Source organism: Phaethon aethereus (genome assembly GCF_964289735.1).
Source record: "Phaethon aethereus genome assembly, chromosome: 7".
NCBI lineage: Eukaryota > Metazoa > Chordata > Aves > Phaethontiformes > Phaethontidae > Phaethon > Phaethon aethereus.
Window position 1 is genome coordinate 18560101 of NC_138583.1, and position 23318 is coordinate 18583418.

General features: G+C 45.3%; 1 protein-coding gene across 1 annotated transcript in view; it reads left to right on the top strand.

The window, feature by feature from the left end:
• SYNPO2L (synaptopodin 2 like) overlaps positions 1-23318 on the top strand; it is a 38000-nt gene continuing 14682 nt past the window's right edge. The window contains exons 1-3 of the mRNA XM_082001912.1: positions 1-192; positions 15637-15788; positions 18551-19212. Of these exons, the coding sequence (XP_081858038.1) occupies positions 88-192; positions 15637-15788; positions 18551-19212 (919 nt within the window). The 5' untranslated portion in view covers positions 1-87. The remainder of the gene's footprint in view (positions 193-15636; positions 15789-18550; positions 19213-23318) is intronic.

Sequence of the window (23318 nt, forward strand, 5' to 3'; positions counted from 1 at the left end):
GTGAAGATGGGAGTAGAAGGTACCACTTGTTAAGAACTGGAGTCTGTTTTGAAATTGGGAAGACAAAATATCCAAAGCACAGAAATCATGGGAGCTGAAGAAGAAATGCTCATCACTCTGTCTGGAGGTGCCCCCTGGGGCTTCCGGCTGCAAGGGGGTTCAGAGCAGAAAAGACCCCTTCAAGTGTCAAAGGTAGGACCTCGAAATGTGAACTGTCAGGGCAGAGTTGTTCCATTGAACTCAGATCCCTAATGAGTTGGGCATCTTTCACTACTGTTAAGGAATACAGGAACTCCTTACTGTGTCAGTGGATCTTAAAAGGAAAACTTGGGTGGAATGGTGAAGCAGGGTGTGGAGTGGGATGTGGGTCCTGAAATAGATGCTGTTGAGGTAGAGACAAGTGTCAGGAGAAGATCTGCATCAGTGCAGGTCTGTACAGCTCAGACACTTTATAATCTGTACAACTCTCCCCAGTTGTCAGCAGAGATATAACCATAGTGACAGTGCAGGAAAAAAGGCTTAAATATGGAAGCTTCAGTACTTGTATAAGACATCCAACTAAAGAAAAAATAATTTAAATTGAAGCAACAAAAGCTGTATTTGTAATTCAGTTCAACTGTCCCTAACACTTCATTGCTATAGTCCAGTTTCAAAATAGATGCACATTTCTTTGGGTCTCTTCTGTTGGTGAAACTTTCTCAATACTGTCTGAAGTGAATATTTTTGATGCTCTGAGCAGCAAATATTGGTTCCATTTCAAGAATTAAAGAAAAGCAGTTGTTTGGAGGGGAGATGAAATAATGAAAAAAGGAATAAACATGAACCTTGAGTTACACTACTTTTGATAAGCAGCAATTGCTGCTCTCTTTTCATAAAGACTATTGAGTAACTTAAAAATTAGGAAAAATGTCTTCTGTTTATTAAGCTCATAATGGCTGCCTTAGGCTTGACACAATGATATCTTGGGATGTCTCACTGGAAAGCACCCAGCAGCAGGAATGAAAAAATGCTATGCCCAGCTCCTTCTGTTTCCTTAAGTAGACTGTGCCTCTGACAGCGAGGCACAGAATTTTAACATGAAATGTTCTGTGTCATTTGGCTCATTCCACGTCAAGGAGTGTTTGTAACTTGTGACAAATGGTTTGGAATCCCACAAGTGGATGTTTCTTACATAGGAAAAGATTATTTTTCTCCAGGAAAACAACTTCTGCACATACTCACAGAGTTTCAGTTTCAGGTCCTGAAGAGAAAGAATCAATATCCTTGAAATGAGTATCTGTTTCTGTTTTCAACCACATCATTAGCTGTTTGGAAAATGGGATTTTCAGTGGTCATGTTAACTCCATAGGGTCTAAGATTATTTTGACTCTTGTTTTTCCCCCAATAGACAAGAAACTGGGACTGAAGAGGGAGAAGATACTGAGTGTCATAAAGATTACTTAGGATTGAACATGAGCAAGAACTAGCCATTACCTAGACTAAGCTGCACCTTAAGGTGTATGGAATATTGCTAAAGGATTAGTAGCAGTAACAGAAAGGCATTATGTAGAAGTAGCTCTCACCCAGAACTGGGTATCATACCTTAAGTCTAGCAAGACAAATTTTTACATATTTTACAATACTTGAAATTGCATAAAAAATAATTACAGAAAATATAATTGATACAAATCCATTTGTATACATCATTCTTCAAGCAGGACTTTGATTTTGTAATTATCATTTTGGACTATTATTGTGCAGAATTTAGTAACATCCAGATGACCATATATACTCACTGTCTGAAAGGCAACACGGTTTAAACAGTCTCCAAAGAAAGAATTTACATATCCTTACTGGGAACCCAGTAAGATATCTGAATGTAAACTGCTCAGAAGAGAATAAGCCCCCAAGAGTCATGGAGTAACCTAATTGTCCTCCTCTTACTATGCAGAGTAGAAGTTTGAATCTCAGTTTTCAGCTTTTTGAGTTGAACCACAACAAAGATCATTCTTCTGCAGTTAGGATGAATTCTGGGCCAAAATGCTGCCTGCAAAGCCTCTTCCAAAACTCAAATATCATTAGCATTGTCCGTTTGGTTATTTTAGGAGCCAAAGATGGGAATGATCCCACCACTAAAGAAGCCTGACCGGGGATTGTGGCCATATGATGTAGCATAAAGAAACAGGCAATATTGTCTATTTTTCTATTGGTTTGTTAGAGCTGGGACTCATGTGGATGAGCAATTTGCTTTGTTCGGCTTCCACTCAGGAGATCAGTGCCATGGGGCAGCACTGGGAAGTGTGGTCAGAGGGAGGTGTCACTGAGATTGAGCCTGCCTAGCAGAGGTAAGGTCAAAGTAACAACATGATGTTCACTAGTACAGTGAAGAATGTGTTGCGCATGTATGGAAAGACAGATTAGATAAGTGAGAGGGCCTATTAGTAAGCTGATTGCTGTCAAGGAAGGGACTCTAGGGGAGAAATAGAAGTGTTCATATGAGACCAGGAAAACTTTGTCTTAGCAGAACAGAAATATTAGCGCTTTGATTCTTATAGCAAAACCCATTTGGACAGAATAGGGAAGGACAGAACAGATTGAATGTGAAGAAAATGTGATAGGAGATGCAGGCATGAATATCCAATAGGTGCCAGGAGATAATTAAGTGGATACAGTTGGTGTCTCAGGGGATGCCAGTGCTGTCATTTTAGGCAATTTCAACTTCTAGGCTAGAAAAGTCATAGTAGTAACACTAAGGAAAGATGCTTAACCTTGGATGCCAAGTCAAATTGTTTCTATATAACTTTCTGGATGAAAAAGAGCAATAAAAAGCTAATTTGGGCACAGTAAGTGGAAATGAATCAAGTATAACAAATAAGTTATATATAAATGATATACACTGTAGTTATGTAGAGATGCTGGAATTGTTAGACCAGACTAGGTTAATGGTCACTCCATCTCCTGCTTCCTGTTTGCATTGTGTTTCCTGCAGGTGTTTCAGAGGAAGTTGTAAACTTCATCAATGCATCTAATTTTCTAGTGATGCAATGCAGAGGGAAATTCCTTCACCCCAGCTGATTATCAGCATGCCCTATGAAGTACATAAGAATTGACAGTCCTGGTGGTTTACCCTACACATAAACAGATAATTATTTGTGAACAGCTAGTGCTTTACTTGTCTGACTAAATCTTACATCATTTCCTAAAGAAGGTTTGATAACATCAAGCAGCCAAAGACTAAATGTTGCACAAAGTGGGATCTCCTGAGTCGCTCTTGTATTACAAAGCCCTGCATAATTAATCGTCTTATATGATCAATTTACACAGTCACAGGTGTTCTTGCATTTTTTCTTTCTCAAGTTTACATCATCATCATCTTTTTGTTGTTTCTCTGTATGTAAATTATGATCAAATCAATCAATAATTGCTGTTCTTGGTATCTTTTTTTTTGTTTTCCTGAAAATTCTTTGGGTCTTCTGTAATGCTTTCTTTTTTATTTTTTTTCTTTTTTTTCTTTTTTTTTTTTTTTTTTGGAGACAAAATGGTATTTAATGACATTAGAGTGTTTTCGGTATTATTTTCTATATTCTTCAAGTACATTGGTGGGCCTCTACTTGATTGTTCTGTCATAAGCTGTTTACAATGATGGCTTAAATTATGGCTTTTTTCAAGTTGCAGCTAACTCAGAATGTACAGGGAGCATATGCATTTTAAATCATCCTTTCTAACGCATTCAACTGGCCGCAGCTAAATAAAGTAGATGAACATGTTGGAAGTGGGGTGTGAACCCATTTTTCTATAGACTGAAAGGATGCATAGCCGTAGTTTAAGCCATTTGACCAAGCAATGGATCAATTCTAAACCTCAGTCCAGCCAACGCAAAGCAGATGGATCTTCGCATGCTGGATCAAGCTGCCACAAGCTTCTGTGCCATCTGACTCCCCGTGGGTTATGGGTTCAGCGACACGCCTAGAGCAAGATGCTGGAATTATATACTTTGTGGACAGCCTCTTGGGTCATACATAACTAGCTTCCTGTTCAGGTAACTTTATGGAGCCAAACCAGCTCTGCCTGCCTGAGGATCAGGGAAACGTGCATTGCTTCTTTCAGCAGTGCCCAGTGGATACTGAGGAAAAAGATAAAATTTAAATAACATAAGCAAGACTGAAATGCTAGTATTAATACCAGCTGACTATATGGTTCCAGATCTGTAACTGCAAATGTCTATTCATTTCATCTTAAACTTGCCTACAAGAGCACATACTGACTATTTTGTTCCACCAAACAATCATTTGGAGTGTCTGGGTGCTAAGAATGTCTCATGTATATGAAGGATGTGATACTGATGTGTATATGAAAGGGGTACCATAAAAATTCAGTCTTATAAAAACAGATACTGTAAGAGTGGAGGGTGAGACAAAAGAAGAAGCAAAAGAAAATGTATTAGTGTCTGGGGAGCCCTCAGTGAGAAAGAATAGATGATTTTTAAATTAGGCTTGTATTAAAATATCAACTCAGTAATGAGTAACCTGAAAGAACAGCAGACATTGAAATGCTCAGCAGGCAGATACACAGCAGTATCAAACATCAACAGAGGGCATGAATAATTCTGCAGAAATTAGGAAGTGTTGGAATATGGAGAACTAGAGAAACAAAGGTAAAATAAAGAGTAAAGAACCCAAAAAGGAAAGGAAAATCTCCATTTTGTTCTTAGTTACAGCAATGTCCTTTTAAGTGAAATAGTCAAACTATTGTGCATTCATATTTGACCTACTGTGATTCCTAATGAATGTTTTAACTCTTACCCAGTGAAGCAGATGAAGTATAGTGGGAGGACAGGGAGGTGATTTGAGACAGCCAGCATGGCTTCACCAAGAGCGAGTCCTGCCTTTGTCTAGTGGCTTTCTGTGATGGAGTGACTACATCAGTGGACAAGGGAAGAACTACGACTGTTGTCCATCTGGACTTCTATAAGACCTTTGACATGGTTCCCTACAACATTCTTCTCTCTAAATTGGAGAGATACGGATTTGATGGGTGGACTGTTCAGTGGATGAGGAATTGGTTGGATGGTCGCATCCAGAGGGTAGTGGTCAATGGCTCAATGTCCAGATGGAGATCGGGGATGAGTGGTGTCCCTCAGGGGTCCATATTGGGATCAGTACTCTTTAATATTTTCATCATTGACATAGTCAGTGGGATCAAGTGTACCTTCATCAAGTTTGCAGATGACACCAAGCTGAGTGGTGCAGTTGACACGCCTGAGGGATGGGATGCCATCTGGAGGGACCTGGACAAGCTCAAGGCATGGGCCCATGTGAACCTCATGAGGTTCAACAAGGCCAAGTGCAGGGTTCTGCACCTGGGTCAGGGCAACCCCCGGTATCAGTACAGGCTGGGGGATGAAGGGATCGAGAGCAGCCCTGCCGAGAAGGACTTCGGGGTACTGGTGAATGAAAAGCTGGACATGAGCTGGCAATGTGCACTTGCAGCCCAGAAGGCTGACCGTATCCTGGGCTGCATCCAAAGCAGCGTGGCCAGCAGGTTGAGGGAGGTGATTCTGCCCCTCTGCTCTGCTCTGTGAGACCCCACCTGGAGTGCTGTGTCCAGCTCTGGAGCCCTCAGCACAGGAAAGACATGGGCCTGTTGGAGAGGGTCCAGAGGAGAGCCACAAAAATGGGGATGGAAGAGGGGTGGAACAACCCTCCTATGAGCAAAGGCTGAGGAAGTTGGCATTATTCAGCCTGGAGAAGAGAAAGCTCACGGGAGACCTTATTGCAGCCTTCCAGTACTTAAAGGGGGCTTATAAGAAAGATGGGGACAAACTTTTTAGTCGGGCCTGTAGTGATAGGACAAGGGGCAATTTAAACTAAAAGAGGGTAGATTTAGACTAGATATAAAGAAGAAATTCTTCACAGTGAGGGTGGTAAAACACTGGCACAGGTTGCCCAGAGAAGTGGTAGATGCCTCATCCCTGGAAACATTCAAGGTCAGGTTGGATGGGGCTGTGAGTAATGTGATCTAGTTGAAGATGTCCCTGCTCATTGCAGGGGGCTTAGACTAGATGACATTTAAAGGTCCCTTTCAACCCAAACTATTCTATGATTCGATGATTCTATGATTTTACACTACCCCTTATGAAAATAAAGCTGATGTGGTATAGCTCAGTAGCTGACCACACGGCAACACAACACAACAAATCTTTGGCCAGAAACAGTCATCAGGAAAGAAAGCAAGATAAAAGTAAGAAACAAAAAGGATCCACAGATAGCAAGATTTTTATTTTAGAAAGGCTGAGGAAAAAGTACATGGTCCTGACATGTACAGCATTCCTTGCAAGGAGAAGCTATAAATGATGAGAAGGTTCAGCCATTCTGAAAAGGGAGTAAGAGTGAACAATACCATCAGGTTCCTGGAGGGTTTCTTTGCAATGTGGATATGTACATCAAATTCACTTGAAACTCAACAAAATGTAAAATAGCTAGTCTGAGAAAAGTCATAAGACGGGACATAAGTATTAAGCCCGTAATCAACCAAAGTAGAAACATAACATGGAACTATATTAGGGAAATATTTTTTATGAAGATGAAGAGGGCAGCTTTTCGATGGTGCAAGTGCATGCAAAGCTCCTTTAGGGATCCTGCTAAAAAACAAGATTTATTCATGAGAGGGAAACCCAGTTACTTATACAAAGCAAGGAAGGCACATGTACCTCCAGCATAGTCTGGTGCATGAGTAATACTGAAGAAATAAGTGGAAACTGGAGGCTTTCCAGCTGGAACTGATAGTAGAGGAGAAAGACCTGTGAATATTAGTGCATCACAAGAGGATAATGAGCCAGCAAAATGATGCATCTCTGAAAACAAGGCAAACATAAACAAATGAGCCTCAGGTAGCCATATCTGAGATAGGAAGGCATTGATGTTCCTGTCTAATGCACAAGTGGGAATTCACTGGAAATATCATACCTATGGAGCCAGCCACTTGCAAAAAAAATTAATTTAAGGTAGAGGAGCTACAGAAAAGGAGGGGAGGAAAGAAAGCTGCTTTCACCTAGCAAAAGGTTGAAAGATGTGATTGCCGTCTACAAATAGATGTTGGGCAAATACCAGCAGCACTGCTCAAATATAGGACAGCACTGTCACCGATCAAATGTGCACAAAACGACTAACCAGGGAAGTTTAGCAACAACTTTCCAATCTAGAAAAAGAAATGACAACCTTTTGCAACTAGTTTATGAACTGGGGTAAACAATATGGCATCTGAAACAACAGGGGATTGGCCCTGATAACTCAAGAGGCTTCTTTCAGTTCCCTGTTCTGTACAAATACTCTGCAGTAATGGAGTGAATTGTTAGGGGAAGCAGTGACACAGGACTGTATAGCTTCTAAAACCAATAACTGTTTTGTTGTTTACGAGCACTTCATTACGACCTTTTTACCTATTTGTCACATATCTCCACTCTCTCCTGTATGTTTGTCTGCTGACAATTCATTGTTTCTACTGTCTCCTCTGCCAGATAGACTTGCTGCCTGTATGCCGTGCCACTGGTCCCTGTGACCCACGGCCTGGCTGCTCTGTCCCGTTCACTTTTGCTTGTGTGACATTATTCCTGCTGGAGGCTGACAGCTATAACCCAAATAGGTCTGACAGCTTCCAGATTTGCAAGCAACTTCTCTTCCTCTCCCCCTTGCAGTGAAAGGTGGGCAGGCTGTTCTTTATCTGTTTTGACAAATGTTTACTGTCACACCTAAAAAAGCACTGCGGCAGCCTAGTCTATAGCAGTCACTAATGCTGGTTTTGGAGGGCTCCGTATGTCTGCCAGCGCTGTGGGAGAAGTGCCTTGAGCAGCTTTGGGAGTGCTCCTGGACATGTTTTATGGCCTGTCGGCACTTAGGCAGGTGCCACCCTTGGCTGCCAGTGAGGGAGCGCAGGCTGCGGTGCCGGTGGAACTTTCCAAGGAGCAGCTGAGCCTGGCAGTCACTGTGGGGAGAATGTGGGAAGTGCCAGGGCTGCTGTCTGGACGAGAAGCTGCAAGCTCTGCACAGGGCTAGGACACCAGTGAGCAGGTTCTAGAGCTTGGGGAGCTCTGCTCTTCCTTCCCAGCAGAGATGGGGGATAGGACCTCCAGGACAATGATAAGAAGGTGTTCTAAACAGAAAACCATATTATCATGGTTGCAAATCACTATTGCTGATTGTATCAGCTAATGATCTGGTTCACAACTGCTTGTGCCTCACCAGGACTTGGAGGTACTGGCAAGGGAAGTAGCCTTACACAGGAACTCCCTCCCAAAACAAGTACAGAGAGCAGACCGTGTGGATGGACTGGATTGGTGGTTATACCATTCCTTCTAACTATTAGAATCTTGATTTATACTCTATGTTTGCTCTCAGATAATCTTTAACCATTTGTTAAACTATTCCCTTCTCACTGCCCAAGGCACTTCACTCTGTGTTTATCCTTTTTTTTAGCTTCCTACCTTCCCTTGAAATGACATGAGGCAATCATGCCTATGACAAAATGTGATGTCATTTTCATACATTCACACATTGCTGTCCTGAATGGTTTCTCCTCTGCCGTGTGACCACAGCTGTGCTTCCACAAGTTGTCTAAAACTTCTATTTGAAGGACAGCACTAGAAAAACTTCCCCTCTTCTCCTTCCAGAGGTGAACAGTCTGGGCAGTTTTGTCTTTACATCCCATTTGCCCATCAGCAGGCAGGAGTCCTGGAAGAATCTCTTGACAGATGACTACCAGCAGTTGCAGTGAAACCACACAAGCTACATCTATACCTGGGGCATTAAATGTACCCAGGACCAGTCTCTGGCACTGATGCCAGCTGCTACAGAGTGGAATGAATCCCAGCAATTAATCTCATCTATTCTCTCAAAGAAGATGGCCACATGCAAGCTGCCCACAGGCAGTGGCTCTGAGAATGGTCTGTTCTAGCTCCCAAACTGTGCCTGGGAATTGTTCTGGAGAACATTAGCTGTCCTGAGCCGAAGATGTGCCAAGGATCATTTCAACAGTTTAATGCTAGAGGCAATTGCGGTACAGAGCCCAGGTTCATTCGCTGGCATTATTCAACCCGCTACTTGCTAGAACTACTGAATACATCTATGAAGGCTGAGCCTGTTTTTTCCTGTATGTTCATACCTACAAGAAGCCACAAAGATACTGCAAGGCACAGGAAGGTCTCTGTACCAAAGTTCCCTGGAATCCTTCAGGTGAATGGGGTACTTGTCTCATCCATACCTGTGGCTGATCCTATCCTTGCTGCTGCAAAACAATGGTGCTTATCCTCCTCAGACGATTGCTGAGAGGCTCTCTTAGGGTTAGCGAGAGCTGTGTTTTCATACAGTACCTAACACTTGCAAATATGATGAATGCTGTGTACAATAACTTTTTGCAAACAGAAGTGGCTTTTTTTTTGTCTTGGATCATATCCTCACTCTATCAAAATATAAGTCGGTATGTTTTCTTCTAGTTTGCCTTCTCTCAGCATAAATACTGGGGAGGCATATTATACTTAAGACTGCTGCGTTCAACAACTGGTAGCAGCTGAAAAACAGTCTCTGTTCTGACTAAGGGTTTTGTTCAGAGCTTGTATATCCTCACTGCCCTTTAGAGCACAGTACCAGCATGCAGTGCTAAGGTTGAGAATACCTTGTTCTGGAGGACTGAAGCCATGTCTCTGGGTGACTCTGCCCTGTGTTCAAAGCTCTCTCACTCCTTCCATCCCAGTTCAGTGCCTGTCCCTGTAAAGAGCCATTTTGGTGGACATATTTGCTTATGAGCTCTAATTCCCTTAGATTTTGATCCTAAAGTCCTTTATGTCAAAAGGAACAAGGCTGAGCCTGTAGAAAAGGACCTACATGGGACATGTTTAAGCATGTTTCTTCTCAACACTCAATTCCTTTTGTCCCAGCAGGTAGATGTGGGCACTGGGACTCTTGCTTTTTGACAAACATATCTGTTACTTCTGAATCCTTGCTTCATATAAAAAACCCTTAATATCCTGCTGTTTACTGTGTTGAAAGTAAAATGCTTATCAAGTTCTTTTAGTGTCATACTTTTAGTACTTGTGGCATTATTCCTTGTCATTTATATTACACTTCACTCACTTTTCAGCTAATCTCCCATCATGTAACAAAAGACCATAAAGCCTCTTTTTACCTACCTTCAGCTAACTCTGGCTAATCCTTGATCCCAGCAACAACCCCTGTGCTAAACTTTTTGCTTAGGCAGAGAAGGTGGATTGTTTGGGGATGTTTTTCTCTTCCCTGCCCCTTGTATTATCATGACAAAAGGTCATGATAATACCTTTATTTTTTAAGGTACTTGATTTCAACAGAGAGAGAAAACTAACAACGCCTGATTGCTTGCATTTGTTTTTTATCAGCTTGTACCCCCTGGTACAAATCAGAATTAAGTCTAGTGCACCGAAGAAGTTGTTCTCTCTTTCCCACACTGCAATAGCAATATCCTTCTCACCAGTACACTCTAGGCAGTAACATATAATAGTAGTCTTGTGTGCACTTAATCGATTGGCCAGCACCAGCATCCTCTGCCACCACCAAGTTTCATCTCTAAACCCCTTGCCCAGAAGCCACCAAAGTCTGTCCTGCTACTCAAGATACCCTCTTTCACCACGCTCCCTTGCTATGTTCATCCCAGAAAGTGTGTGTTGTCTCCCTTCTTTCTCTATATAAAGACTCCCTAATTAAGCTTCACCGGGGATGATCTGTGAATTAGGTCTGCAGAGGCACTGGACCTACTTTACCAAGAGGCAAGTCATCCAGTGTCACCTCTTAAACAGGAATACGGTGTTTGGTCAGGAAGTTATTGGAACTAAATAGAGAAGTGTAATTGTAATGGTTAGTGTAATTATAATGGATTAGAGTAAATATTCTCCTGTAAAATAGCTTCCAATAAAAATATGGCATTGCCATGATGATGTGATGTTATATACATACTTAATAGACAAGACATAGAAAAAGTATCTTACTGGATCTCTGTGTTCAGGTGGGCAGCTGAGACAAAGAAAATCTAAGAGCCAGAGCAACAGACTGTTGAAAAACACCCTGATTTCCAGATTCCTGGAATTTATGGCTCATAGGCTGAATGTTTTCTCCAAGATCACAAAAAAACCATCCAGGACTCCTGAATCCCACTCTAGTGCTTTAGCCACAGGGGTGTCCTTCCTTGTACAAGTAAAGATTAGGCCCTGGCCTTGGCGGAAAAACAAACTCTTCCAGTAATCAAAATGATGTCAACACAGATGTTCAGAAAGAAGAAGAGATGGGAGGGTGTTTGTTTCTGCTCTTGCATCTAGCAACTACTACATTTGTGGTTCGACTGAGCAGGAAGTTTTGGGAGGAGCAGACCCAAATGCTGGTTGCCTCCTGCCTGAGTTCATTCCCTTTTGGTAACACTTTATACTGCTTTATACTACAACAAGGCAGTTCTTACATCTCCATGGGAACTCTGTGACAGGACTACATTTCACATAAGGCTGGGAATGAAATTTAAACACTGCCAGGTTGCCATGGCATGTTGGACCCTATGGCATTGTAGCTGCTGAGGGAAGGGCAGCAGCTGTCTGATGAGAGATGCAATCAGAGAGTGGAAGGGGCATTGGATGGGAAGATTAAATTGTATTCAGTATACAACTCTGACCTGGCCTGAATTTGCTAGGTTGCTGCTGGAAAGATTTTAGGAGATTAGGGGAAGACTGATAATGTAATTTGTCTTCCTACCTCATAAACTGAGCTCTCCTGATGAGAGGAGGTGGGAGGTGCCTTGGGGAGGCAAGGGGGAAGATGGCATGAACTTATTACAGCTTATTGCTGAAAGGCACTGCAAACCACTTCTGATTACCCACAGCATATTTCCTTTCTTATGAAGAAGTGGTGCTGGCCAGCAGGCAGGGTGGTTGCAAAGATTCAGAACAGGTTCCTTGAGCTGTACTCAGGCAAGATGTGAAGCCACTGAGTTACTATCAGTATTACTCTATTCTTAGCCTCCCAGCGTGTGTTCACCCCCCACATACCACTATCTAAATATAGTCCCTACTGAAGGACAGATGCTGCCAAGTTGCATCTGACCCCCTCCTCTCTTGCATTCTGTTCCTGAAAGCCAGGCCGAATTCCCCGAGATATGTCCAATAATCAGCATGTCCTTTTGTCTCCCCAGGACTGTACAAGGAAACTTGTACTGTACTGTTAAAGCCTGATCCCAGCCCTGGCCTTCCTGGTCTCTCCTAGCACTGGCCTTACCTTCAACACCTTTTCTTCTTCACCTTCAACACCTTTTCCTCCTCATTTGCTGCCTTCACCCTTTTCCTTTTTTCCACTCAGCTACTTCTGACCTTTGCCTCCTGTCTGATTCAGTATGATCAATGAGAGGAAGAGGGCAAAGTAATGAAAGAAAACATGCACATATATGTGCATGTACCTAGGTGCTGCAGACACTCGAACCTCTCTGACAAGAGCTCTTCTGTCACAACGTAAGTCCTGCTGAGAGGGCAGTGAGATGGACAATAATCTGAGTAAATGTGTTTCATTACTTTATAGTTCCAGTTTTCCACACTGATTTGTTTTTCCAGTAGCATAGGTCAGAAAGGCCCTGAAATTGGGATTCCCTAAACCCAGCTGAAATCTAAACAGGACATTCTTCCCATGTGAGCCAAGGTGTGTCATGGTGGAGCATGTCCACTGAGGCATGGATGGTAAGTATAACAGGCAGTTAGTCACAAGAGGCTCAGAGAATTTTTGAGGCTCTCCCCCAAAAAAGGGGAGGTCAGTCCTTGCAGTATGTGCTAGGAGGTCATACAGCACAATTGCTCAGGGCCAGGTCTGGGGCTAGCCCTGACCACTTGTCAGAGTCCCTCAGCGCTGCCTCTCACTCACACAAGAAAGCTCTCCAAGGATCTGCTACAGGAAACAGAGAGGATTTCTCTTTGAAATACCGCTTTTTCCATACTTCCCCATCTCTTCAGAACAGCTGCTGGGTGACACCTTCCAACCAGTCTGCAGCCTAAGCAGAAGCTTCCTGTTAGTGACGCTTCATGTGGCTCTCTGGGTGCCCAGGAGAGGGCATCTTTTGGACATGGGGAGCAAGTGGCTGATCCTGAGGACAGCCTGACCTTCAGGGTGGGCAGCAAGCCCGGCCTTCAGACTGGGCAGCCACCCTGGCCTGGGCCCTCAAAGGCTCAGTGCTGCCCTCCCTGTAAGCGAGATGTGCAAGCTATGGGTTGTCATTAAAGTTCTCCGCAGAATGGTGCTGGCAGTCATAGAAAAACTGGCAGGCTTGTGCTGGTCTCTGTCCAGAGGCTCTCCAGCCTCCGGCACACTGCACCCTGCTGACGTGGTTGTGGATTAAGTCCTGTCTTTTCTGTATGACAAGCTTTCTTCCTTCTCTCCCTGCAAAATCCTCTTCTGCCCTTAACCCCTTTGCTTTCTTCCCTGGCAAATGCAGTGGGGTAGGTGTTTGTCATTAAAATGAAGCTGTGAATAGTTCATTTCCCTCTGCCCCTAGGAAGCAGATTCATAAACTTGCAGGGAGGGGTTTATAAACCTGTGGGAGACTGACAGCCAGGAACATTTATGTGCTATTTTCAGACTCCTGCGCTGGAAGAGACCTGGTCCTGTTTTCCGGAAAAGGAACGGGGACAGGGAGAAGGCCCCTCCTGGATTATAGCACTAGTTTGCAGGCTCCTACAACAGCACTGAAGTAACTATAGTTGCTTTAGTATGTGGGCCTTCTGCCACCCTGGTAAAATCTAAGTACAGACCAAGCCAGAGCCAGGATCTTTACTAACCACAAAAGAAATGCATTGCTCATGTTGCTCAGCCCACGTGGGGCTGCTTGTATCCCAACAGCCTACTCTGATCTAAAGGTGCCTGAAGCAGCAGCAGGCAGTGTTGACCCTCCCTGCCTGGAAATCCCAATCAGCTGTCTGCAAAGTCCTGCAGTACTGTGGGACCAGAGGATTGCAGGAAGCTTACTGGCTCTGCTCTGGGTGGTTACCAGCCCACATCCAGTTTGTTTCAGTGAGCATGGAGGAGTATGATGGGATGTGAGGAATGCTCTGAGCACCTGCTTGACAGCCTTTAAGCCCCAGTCCCCTCGCTCTATAATTGGGTGAGATACTCAGCAAGTGTGTTCCCATCCAGTGCTGAGCACCAAGCACTTGGCCATGGAGCAGCAGTTGGCCTTTTGGGGAATACCAGAAGGACACCCTCCTTCTAACCTCTCTTCAACTTCCTAACCCTCTGCATAAGCTGCTGTGTCAGTAGGCAGCACTGGAAAATGGGTCTGCTATCTCTTCTCAGCAACAGCTGCACCTTGAGGGAGTATCAGGAAGCAGCATTTATACTGTAATAGCAGAAAAGTGGTTCTTCAGCAGTAGTTCATTACAGACCCACACATTCTCATTCCAGGCGTATACTAACAAGGAGAGAGATAAAGGACTAAAATGACAGAAGCTGATGGATGTGGCAGCTGGGATGAGACAGTCCCTATTTTAAGCATGCAGGCAAAATTTGGGGTCAAGCTGGAGAGGCTACAGAGTGATAAAGTGCCAGTGACCACACAAACAACTTGGAGCATAGCCCTCCTCTTTCCATCTTCTTCCCCAACACCTCTCAATCCTGCTGACAGGCTGACCTGGGAGGAGTGCTGCTCTTGCCTGCTCAACATAAGCAAGCAGGGCTGAGCCCTGGGTGTCCGCACACCCCATGGCTGCAGGGGGCCTGGGCCCTGACACCAGCCAGCCATGCCACAGGACCTCCTCAGGGCTCCAGTTCTCTCCTTTCCTGCTCCCCTTTGGCCCCTGCAATAACAATGACAGGGCAGCAATCCCTTCACATTCACTTCTCTTTTCTGGGGCTGCCATGGGAGTGCAGGCAAAGTAATTTGTGCCATTTTATAGCTGAGTCTGGTTGCTCAAGCAGTGAGGCTGTAAGATATGAGAGAAGGTGCCCTGCTGTGTGTTACCTCTTTGCAGGAATCTGCCACAGTTTGTTCATTGCACCCTCTGTTAAACAGCTCTGCACTGATTTGTCTCTCACTTAACTGCAAGATCTGAAGAAATATTCTAGAAGCATCTACAAATCCAGTGCATTGCTACCTTGGGCTTGGTTTGCACTGACCCAGTGTTTTTGCCCAGCTATTCTTTTACGTGCAAAATGAGTGCATCATGGGTGCCAAGCTGTCCTACAAGACTATCCCATTACTTGCCTATATGGGAGAGGTCTTTGGTTTTGGGTTGAGCGGGCATTTGGTTTGCTTGCTTGCCCTAACAGAAAGGCTAGGCTGGGTTGGGGGTTTCAATAAGAAGTTTAACTGATGGTTGATGGAACAAAAGGGAGAGGAAACACTTGGTGTTTGGTGGTGATGAGAGGCCAGATCTAGGAACTAGCCTGGAACGAGACCCAGACTCCATTCTCAGCTACAGCAATGCCTATCTTATCTTGTACACCTCCTGTTAAAGCTAAAGACGACTGGTCATCCACCCTGGCAGCACAGCAGTCTTAGGCCTTATTTTATTTGGTCAGGGACAGAGCAACAGAAAGGCCATCAGGAGACAAGTGACTGAACTAAATAGCTGCTGTTCTTCCATTCATCCTTATCCTCTCTCTTCTGCTTTTCCAGATCCGAAAGAGAAGCAAAGCATGCCGCGGAGGCCTGTGGGAAAATGATGTGCTAGTATCTATCAATGGGAAGTCATGTGCTGGCCTCTCCCATGCTAGTGCCATGCAGATCATCGATTCCTCCAATGGCATGCTCAACATCCGTGTGAAAAGGTAACCTGCTCCCAAGTGCTGGTGCCGTGACAGTGCAGGCAGCAGGGCAGCTTCATCCAGTGCAGCAGCTAGCAGCTATCCATACCTAGCAGAAAGAAGGCAGGCAGGAACCCTTTGGTTTCTCCACACTGCAAGGTGTACTAGCAGGACTTCCCCATGGCTAACATGTGGCCATCCAAAAGTTTTGCACTGTCTCTGTGCTGCTCTCCAGAGTGCCTGGCCCTGGGGTTGAACTCATCCCAGTCCACCCTGCCCCTCAGGCTGGAGGGAAAAGTTTGCAATGTTAAGGCTACACTGCAAAGAATGAGCAATTTAGGCTCCAAGCAAGCAGATGCCATAGGGCAGTTAATCTCAGCAATTAACCCAGTTCATTCTGGGTAAATAACTGTTCTGTAGAAATGGATTTGACTGCACATTGAATAATTGAGTCAAGACAGAGATTATCTGAAGATTTACTAGAGCAGGCCATTGTATTCTGTCAGACGGTGTGACATGACTTCTACAAAGATGAGAGTCCCTTTTTGCAGGAAGAAATATCTCTGGCAAAGTTTCTAGTCCAGCAGAATACTAGAGACAGGCTCAAATTTAAGCACAAAAATGGTCCCAGTAACATCCCTCATTCTACCTGTGCTAAAGCTAGCCCAGTGCCTCAGTGCATGCTGGATGAGGCCCAAGCTGTAAATGAATCGTATAAAGATGAAGGCAGCAAAGCTGTGTCAGGTCTCAGTCCACATTACTGCCAAAACAGAAGTCACCCTCAGGAAATAAGGCCCTGGTGAAGAGGGTTGGGAGATGTGATTTTCTACAGCCCTGAAAAGACAGAGCACTGTAACCAGTGGGGAGGGAGAGCCATGCTGGTTGCTGGCATCGGTAAAGCAGGGGCAGAGGTGGGCAGTGCTCAGAGAAGGAAAGCCTGAGCATGTAGGATCTTCCCTTTGGCTTCAGGGAAAGCGCCGGAGCCTTCTGATATGCTCACCCCATACCCTAGCTGTGATTAAGTGGGATGACTGAGCCATGCACAAGATGTCCAGAATAGCTCCCACTCTCTTGCCAAGGCCTTATCTCACCCCACTGGAGCCTATCTGCAGCCAACAGGTGCCTGGGCAAATTCCAATAGGCCAAAATCAGCACATGTTGAATTAGCAAAGTGACAAAGACAGGCTTCTCGAAGCCCTCTGGGAGCCAACATCAGATGGTTTGGAAATAACATAACCAGGCTTCATCTTAGGGTAGTGGAGAACTCATCAAATATTCCTTTCTGATCACATCTCTATTCCCACTTCATATTTACATTTCCAGAGAAAACATCAATCAGTCCCGTTCAGAAAGGAGACGTAGCTGGATGACTCAAGTATGCAAGTTCACATGTGTATTTCTGTCAGTGTGGGATGTGTGTAAAGAGAGAGAGAAAGAGAGGGAGGGAGAGAGATTGTGACCTGACAGTGCAGACTAAGAGAAACTGGCTTACAAGCAGTTATTCTTTTCAGTTATCTGGTCAGGTATTTAAAGAAGAGGAAGGACTGCTGTTCTGCTTGGGGAGTTGTGAGTTTGCTCCCCTGTGAGAGTTCATAATAGCAAATATTATTAAAAAAAATCTGTCAGAGAAGTTGCCCCACCCTTAGCTTCCACAAAGGTTTGCATTTGACATGAGTATAAATTTTTCAGAATTGGGATCCAAGTCATGAATTCCACAGCTTTACAGAGGCAGTGCTGTCTGCCTGGCTTCCCACTATACATGTTCAGAAGGCAAATATTTAGAACTCCATTATAACTCTAACAAGCCCTGCTGACTCTAGCAAGGGAAGGGACAATTTCCCCGCCCCATCTGTGTGGTCTGGAATCAAGCTGACGTTGAAATCTAGACTCACTCTTGAGGAGACAGAGGGCAGAGCTGGCTCTTTTCCCATCAGCACAGCCAGTTCTCCCTCCGTCTGGCAGTCAGCAATGGCACTGACTGCCCAAGCCTGCCCTGCCCCTACTCTAGTCATCCTTCCAGCTGACTTACAGGCTAGAAGTTGCTATGTCTAAGCCAAAGGCAAATGCCACCATCAATTGGGCTGGCTAGCATGACTGTAGTATGGTTGTCAAAACCCAGGCGCTAGTAGCTAGCTTGCGAAGCAGTCCCACAGCAAGCAAGCCACGCATCAGGGTGGACTCCTACGACAGGATAGCACAGTCCTATCCCCAAAAACCACTTGGGACTTTCTTTCCTATTTGCTATTTACTCCCATGTAGAGGTCACGGCAAACAAACAGCACCGACTTTTTGTTTGGAGCCCACTCTGAACTAAAGCAGTTTGGGGAATCCACGGAGATGACACAGCTCCATGGTGCAGCCCCAGCTGCAGGAGCAGCTGGAGTGCAGGGTGGTGGCTGAGGCACCACCTGGTCCCCCCGGCAAGCAGCAGGCTGTAGGGGTACATCCCACTTTCCTGGGGAATGTTTGCTATGCAGGAATTAACTTCCAGGGAGGAATGCCTGGGGAGCTGATTAAGCTGGCTTGGTAGATTTTTATGCTCTGAGGGCATTCTGATTTTCAACACCTGGTTTTCAGAGAATCAGGAAGCAAAAAATCAGGATGAGAGCATGTAGCTGATGTCAGAGATGAGTCTGCCCTTGGTGTCTGCACTTCAGGTGTCTGTGTCACCTGAAAGACACCCAAAACACTGGCTCAATCCTTACCTCTCTGTCCCATGTGGGGAGTTCCTTCCAGCTCAGCCCCACAAACCAGACCTCGCTTATTGCTTTTGCTTCTGCCCACAGGATGGTTGGTGGGGACCAGACCGGTCCACGGCTCCAGCGCTCCCCTTCTCCAGGGCAGCGAGTGCTCTCCCCACCATCCCCGCTCAGCCCCCCAGCACAGCTACTCAGCCCTGAACCAGCAGGAGCCCCAGCCACCGCACAGCCCTCGCAGCCACAGAGGTCGCAGAAGCACCTGGAGAGCCTTACCTCCCCACCAGACAGTGAGGCTTACTATGGTGAGACGGACAGTGATGCTGACAACGTGGCGCAGGAGAAGCACCGCCGGGCTCGCAAGAAGAGCCCACGCTCCCCACCTGACAGCACCAACAGCAAGGTGGATGCACCTCAGGATGAGGTGTCCCTGTCCGAACAGAGCGGCTATGAGAGCATGCCGGAGGCTGCTGCACAGGGGGGAGCCGAGGTGGCCAGCTCGAGTGGGGTGGCCAAGAGGGAGATTGCCTGCCCACCTGGCAGCCGCACAGACACTCCATGCTTGGAGAGTGAGGGCCAATTGTGGCCACCGCCGACAGAGGGACGGGAACCTTCTCCAGAGGCAATGCTCCTGCCCCATGCCACCAAGGCTATCCGAGCAGAACGCCACCTCATTCCCATGGTAGGGCCAGTGGAGCACCCAGTTGACGAAGACCTAACCACCACGTACACGGAGAAAGCCAAGCAGGCCAGTAAGTCCTCTGCACCCTGCCACTCACCCATGCCCTCTTCCTATGCTGGATCTCCTTCCAAAAGCCTCATTCCTGCAAATGTCAAGTGGGTTAGCTCCTCTAGCTTGGGAAGAAGCAGAGTCAAGTCAGACCTGCAGGGACTGGGGCTTCCTATTGCAGCTTTGGCACTGGGGTCTACCTCACCCAAGATGTCCCAAGGAACAGATGAGAGAAAGGGTGTGGGACCTGGGAGTCACTCATAGAAGCTGCAGCCACACAACCAGCTGTGCTCTAGCACCTATATGTGTTCAAAACAGGGTGGACGTCATTGGTTTCTTCAACACTTTGGGCTGAAGAAGACTCAGGGGAAATGATGGTGTCAGGAAAGAAGTTGGAGGTTAAACTTCCCAGGCCTGGCCTTTCAGAGATCTTACAGCAGCTCAGTTTGCTCCTTAGACATCTGTGTGTCCAAGCACGGGGTGCTCATTCTGAGGAGCTCCTGAGAAGCGCCCTGTTTAGCTCAGCTTTCCATGGGCACAGAGGCATGTAGTATCACACATGATTAAGGACCGAGTAGAGATAATTTTCAGTCAGCATAGCCCTAAAAGAGCGTTATCAGTAGCTCATTTACTTCTCTCATCCTAGGGGCTTGTCTACATCGACTTTCAGAGGATGTTTTCGCTGCAGTCACTTACTGCAGCAAGGGTGTCCATGTCTGGTAGCAGCTGGTGAGCTCTGGTAGAATTTATCACTTTTTAGATATCAGTACTGGAGGGCTGCCAGCAAGAACAGACAGCAGCTGATAAATCATCTGTAGGAACAGCTCCTTGTAGTGGGACCCCTACTAGTCAAGACCTTTCCAGGTGGAATAAAGTACTGAAAAATATAGTGTAGTACATGGGTGATGGACCTAAAGTGGCCTTAATTGTGAGTATCTTTCCTGGTTTCTGCTACACATGGAGTATTTCAAGCCCAAACATGAAGGCAGAACAAGGTGCTACCTGACTTCACAGTTGTGACCTATCCAATAATATTAAAAACAAGGTAATAAAAAACTTGTTTTCATATGACTACCTCAGCATGAAGTATGATTGACTAATTTGTACTTCTCTGAGCCTAGAAATAAAGCAGGTTTTTAAAAAGTGACTTAGTTGGGGGACAGAATGGGAAACAGAGACACAGAAAAGTTACTAGACTGAATCAGAAATAAAGCACAGAGATTCTGATTCTCTCCTCCAAATACTAGACATTTTTCCCTACACCAGAAAATATTGCAATGCAATTGTTAAGCCTCTCTTTTCTGTTTCCCTTGGACTAGACGTTCCTTTATCTATTCTGCCTAAGGGATCCTATAGAAGTAACTTTCAAATGTAGGCTGCTTCTGTCAGGCAGGGCACTGTTTTACTGCTCTGCCCTGTAATGAGAGGATAGATGTGGTTGGGTCCCTTATGTCAGGCCTTGCTAGGCAGTACAACTGACCTGGTGCCTTGTACTATTTCTTCCTAGTCTTTAGAACTCACTTTCCTTACGACAGCAAAGAAAGGAGCAATTTCAACCTCCCTGAGGATGAAGCTATTTTTGCCCCCTTTGAATAATGTACAAGCATGAGATGAATGTTGAGAAAGGCATGTTCAGCTGCTCCCTGCTACCTGATAGTCCTAGCAGTGGATGAGCAATTGGTTTACATCAAGACTTATTTCCATGGACAGTGTCAGTACAGAAGGCTCCCAGGAAAGCCATGTATTGTATGTAGAACATTTCTGATGGCAAAATAATATCCCATGGCAGAAGGTGATGCAACTCTATTGCCAGCTAGAGGTAGGGTTCCCGGAGGCACTGCAGATGAGATAATATTTTATTCTCCTATTACCCCTCCACTGCTCACTGCCCTTCTGGTTTATGTTTAGCTACAGGTGTCCTTATGTAAGAGTTACTCTGCCATGGATGGCAACTCACATGGCCAGCTTAGCCTTTTCTCAGGTTAGGAATCTTGGCAGTGAATGTGAAGGCAAAACTCTATGTCCTGACTATGCTGGAGCACAGCAGCCATTAAAACAAAAGTCACGATCAGCAGCTAGTAACTCTGTGAAGGAAGGAGGCAAGGAAGGAAGAGGGTTGGAAGGTGTTCGTTATGTGGTGAACAGAGCTAAGGAGCACTTATACCTGCAATAAACACAGGAGGATGTGGGACTGCTGAGCTGCACTGGCTCCGTGGGGAGGCTGCCTGCAGAGAAGCTATCGGTATGGGAGGCACATGGTACAGCATCTCTTGCCAGATGGATGTAGCCTTGGCAAGGATGTTTGGGCTTGCATTGGTTCAGCTCCTACAGCCGCTCCAGGCTCCCACAGAGCCAGCAGAGTTTAAAGCTCTGTTTCTCCGCCTTTCCTTAGCAATACCCACAGCGCAGCAGCCCACTCTGGCACACAGAGACACCTGGGTTTTGCTAAACAGGAATAAAGCTAGGCAAGTTTTAAAAATCTCAGTTAAATACGGTATACAGTAGGTGACTTGGACTGTCAGTCATAGGAGCCTGGGGCTCAATATGTACACACTAGACATTTAAGGACCATTCTGGCTACCTAATCAGATGTCTGCCTTTTGGAGCACTACCTGTCTAAATATATTCCCAATGCACCTGCTCAACACACCCTCCTTGCTTTGCCATGGTCTTCTCCATTATGGCTCCCACCGCTGCACCATAAGAATGTGAAAAACTCCTTTTTGGTTTGTTGGGACTGTTACCCAGATGGTTCTTCAACTTTTCTTTCTAGAATGTACTCCTTTCTCATGCCTGCTCTGATGTTTTCTCCAGTTTTGGGGGTATTTCTCTTGTCCTTTGTATTAATTCTTTCTAACTTTTCACTGTCATTTTTAAGCTACAGAGACTTTCTTCCTTTCCTACCTGTCCCTGCACCTCAGGCAAACAGAATTGCAGGTACAGTATTTCTAGATGAGTATCTAGAAATACCAAATTTCTAGATGCATAATTTATATCCCTGTACAAGAACAGAGATACATAATAATTCTTTTGCACACCACCGAGAGTACCAACTGACATTCTTCACAGCTCTACTGCCCTTCAAGGTTCTCAGTAAGACTGCTATAGCCTGCCATCTCTTGGGTTTTCTCAAACTTAAGATCTGTAGTTCTGTTCTTTATTTCCTCTCTCTAGAGCTTTTGTAGACCTTTGTCCTCACTGCATGCTTTCCAAAGCTCTGAGCTTTCCAGATCATAGGCAAGTTGACTCAGCCCCCCTGCCTCCCCTTTTCTGTATGATATTCCTTTGTTTCTGATGTTGTTAGCAAATCTGATCTGGGCTAACTGTATACTGTCCTCAAGATCATCAGTGAAACTAGGAAATGCTTCCCATATTCCCCCACCGTCTTTCCTAGTCTCACCATGATGGGTGACCAGTCTTTATGCGCTGATTGTTACTGATTCATTTTATCTTTATTTTCATCTGATTGACATTTCTTCAGTACATGTATTTTTTTGCACCAACTCCACCAACTCCTGACAACTACAGCTACACCTGCTTTCCCTGCCTTTGCTAAGAGGCTACAAATCATGTGGCAATTGCCAGGGGTGACACTGTTGTCTAACACCTGCTTTGCATCGCAGTAACACAGGAGCAGATGGAGGCTCACTTATTTACACTAGGCAAGGATTTGACTCCAGGAGCAGAACACAGTGTGGTGGCAAGTACCAACAGCCCAAGACGAGGATTTGGCAGTGGATGGGTTGGAGCAAAATAAGCACAGGGAAGAGGGGGCAGCAGCTGATGGTGCCACGTCACAATGCCCTGCATGTCATCAGTTGCTGAGGTGTGCCTCTCCTTCCCCAGCAAAGACACAAGGCATTAGAGCTCCTTAGAGAGGCAACAGCCCTTGCAGTGAGGTTTGGGCCTGTCTTATTCCAAAGTTTCTGCCCTATTTGCACATTGGTATTGGCTCATTTTTTCCAACCTATGGGATAAGCACATATATCATCCCAGACCTCCACAGGGCTTGGACATGCCTGCTCAAAAACCACTCAGAGCATTGCTGATGCAGACTAGTGGGGCAGTGCAGGGAGCCACATACCATCCAAATGTGGGGAACTTGCCCTACAAGTAATAGGACTTCAG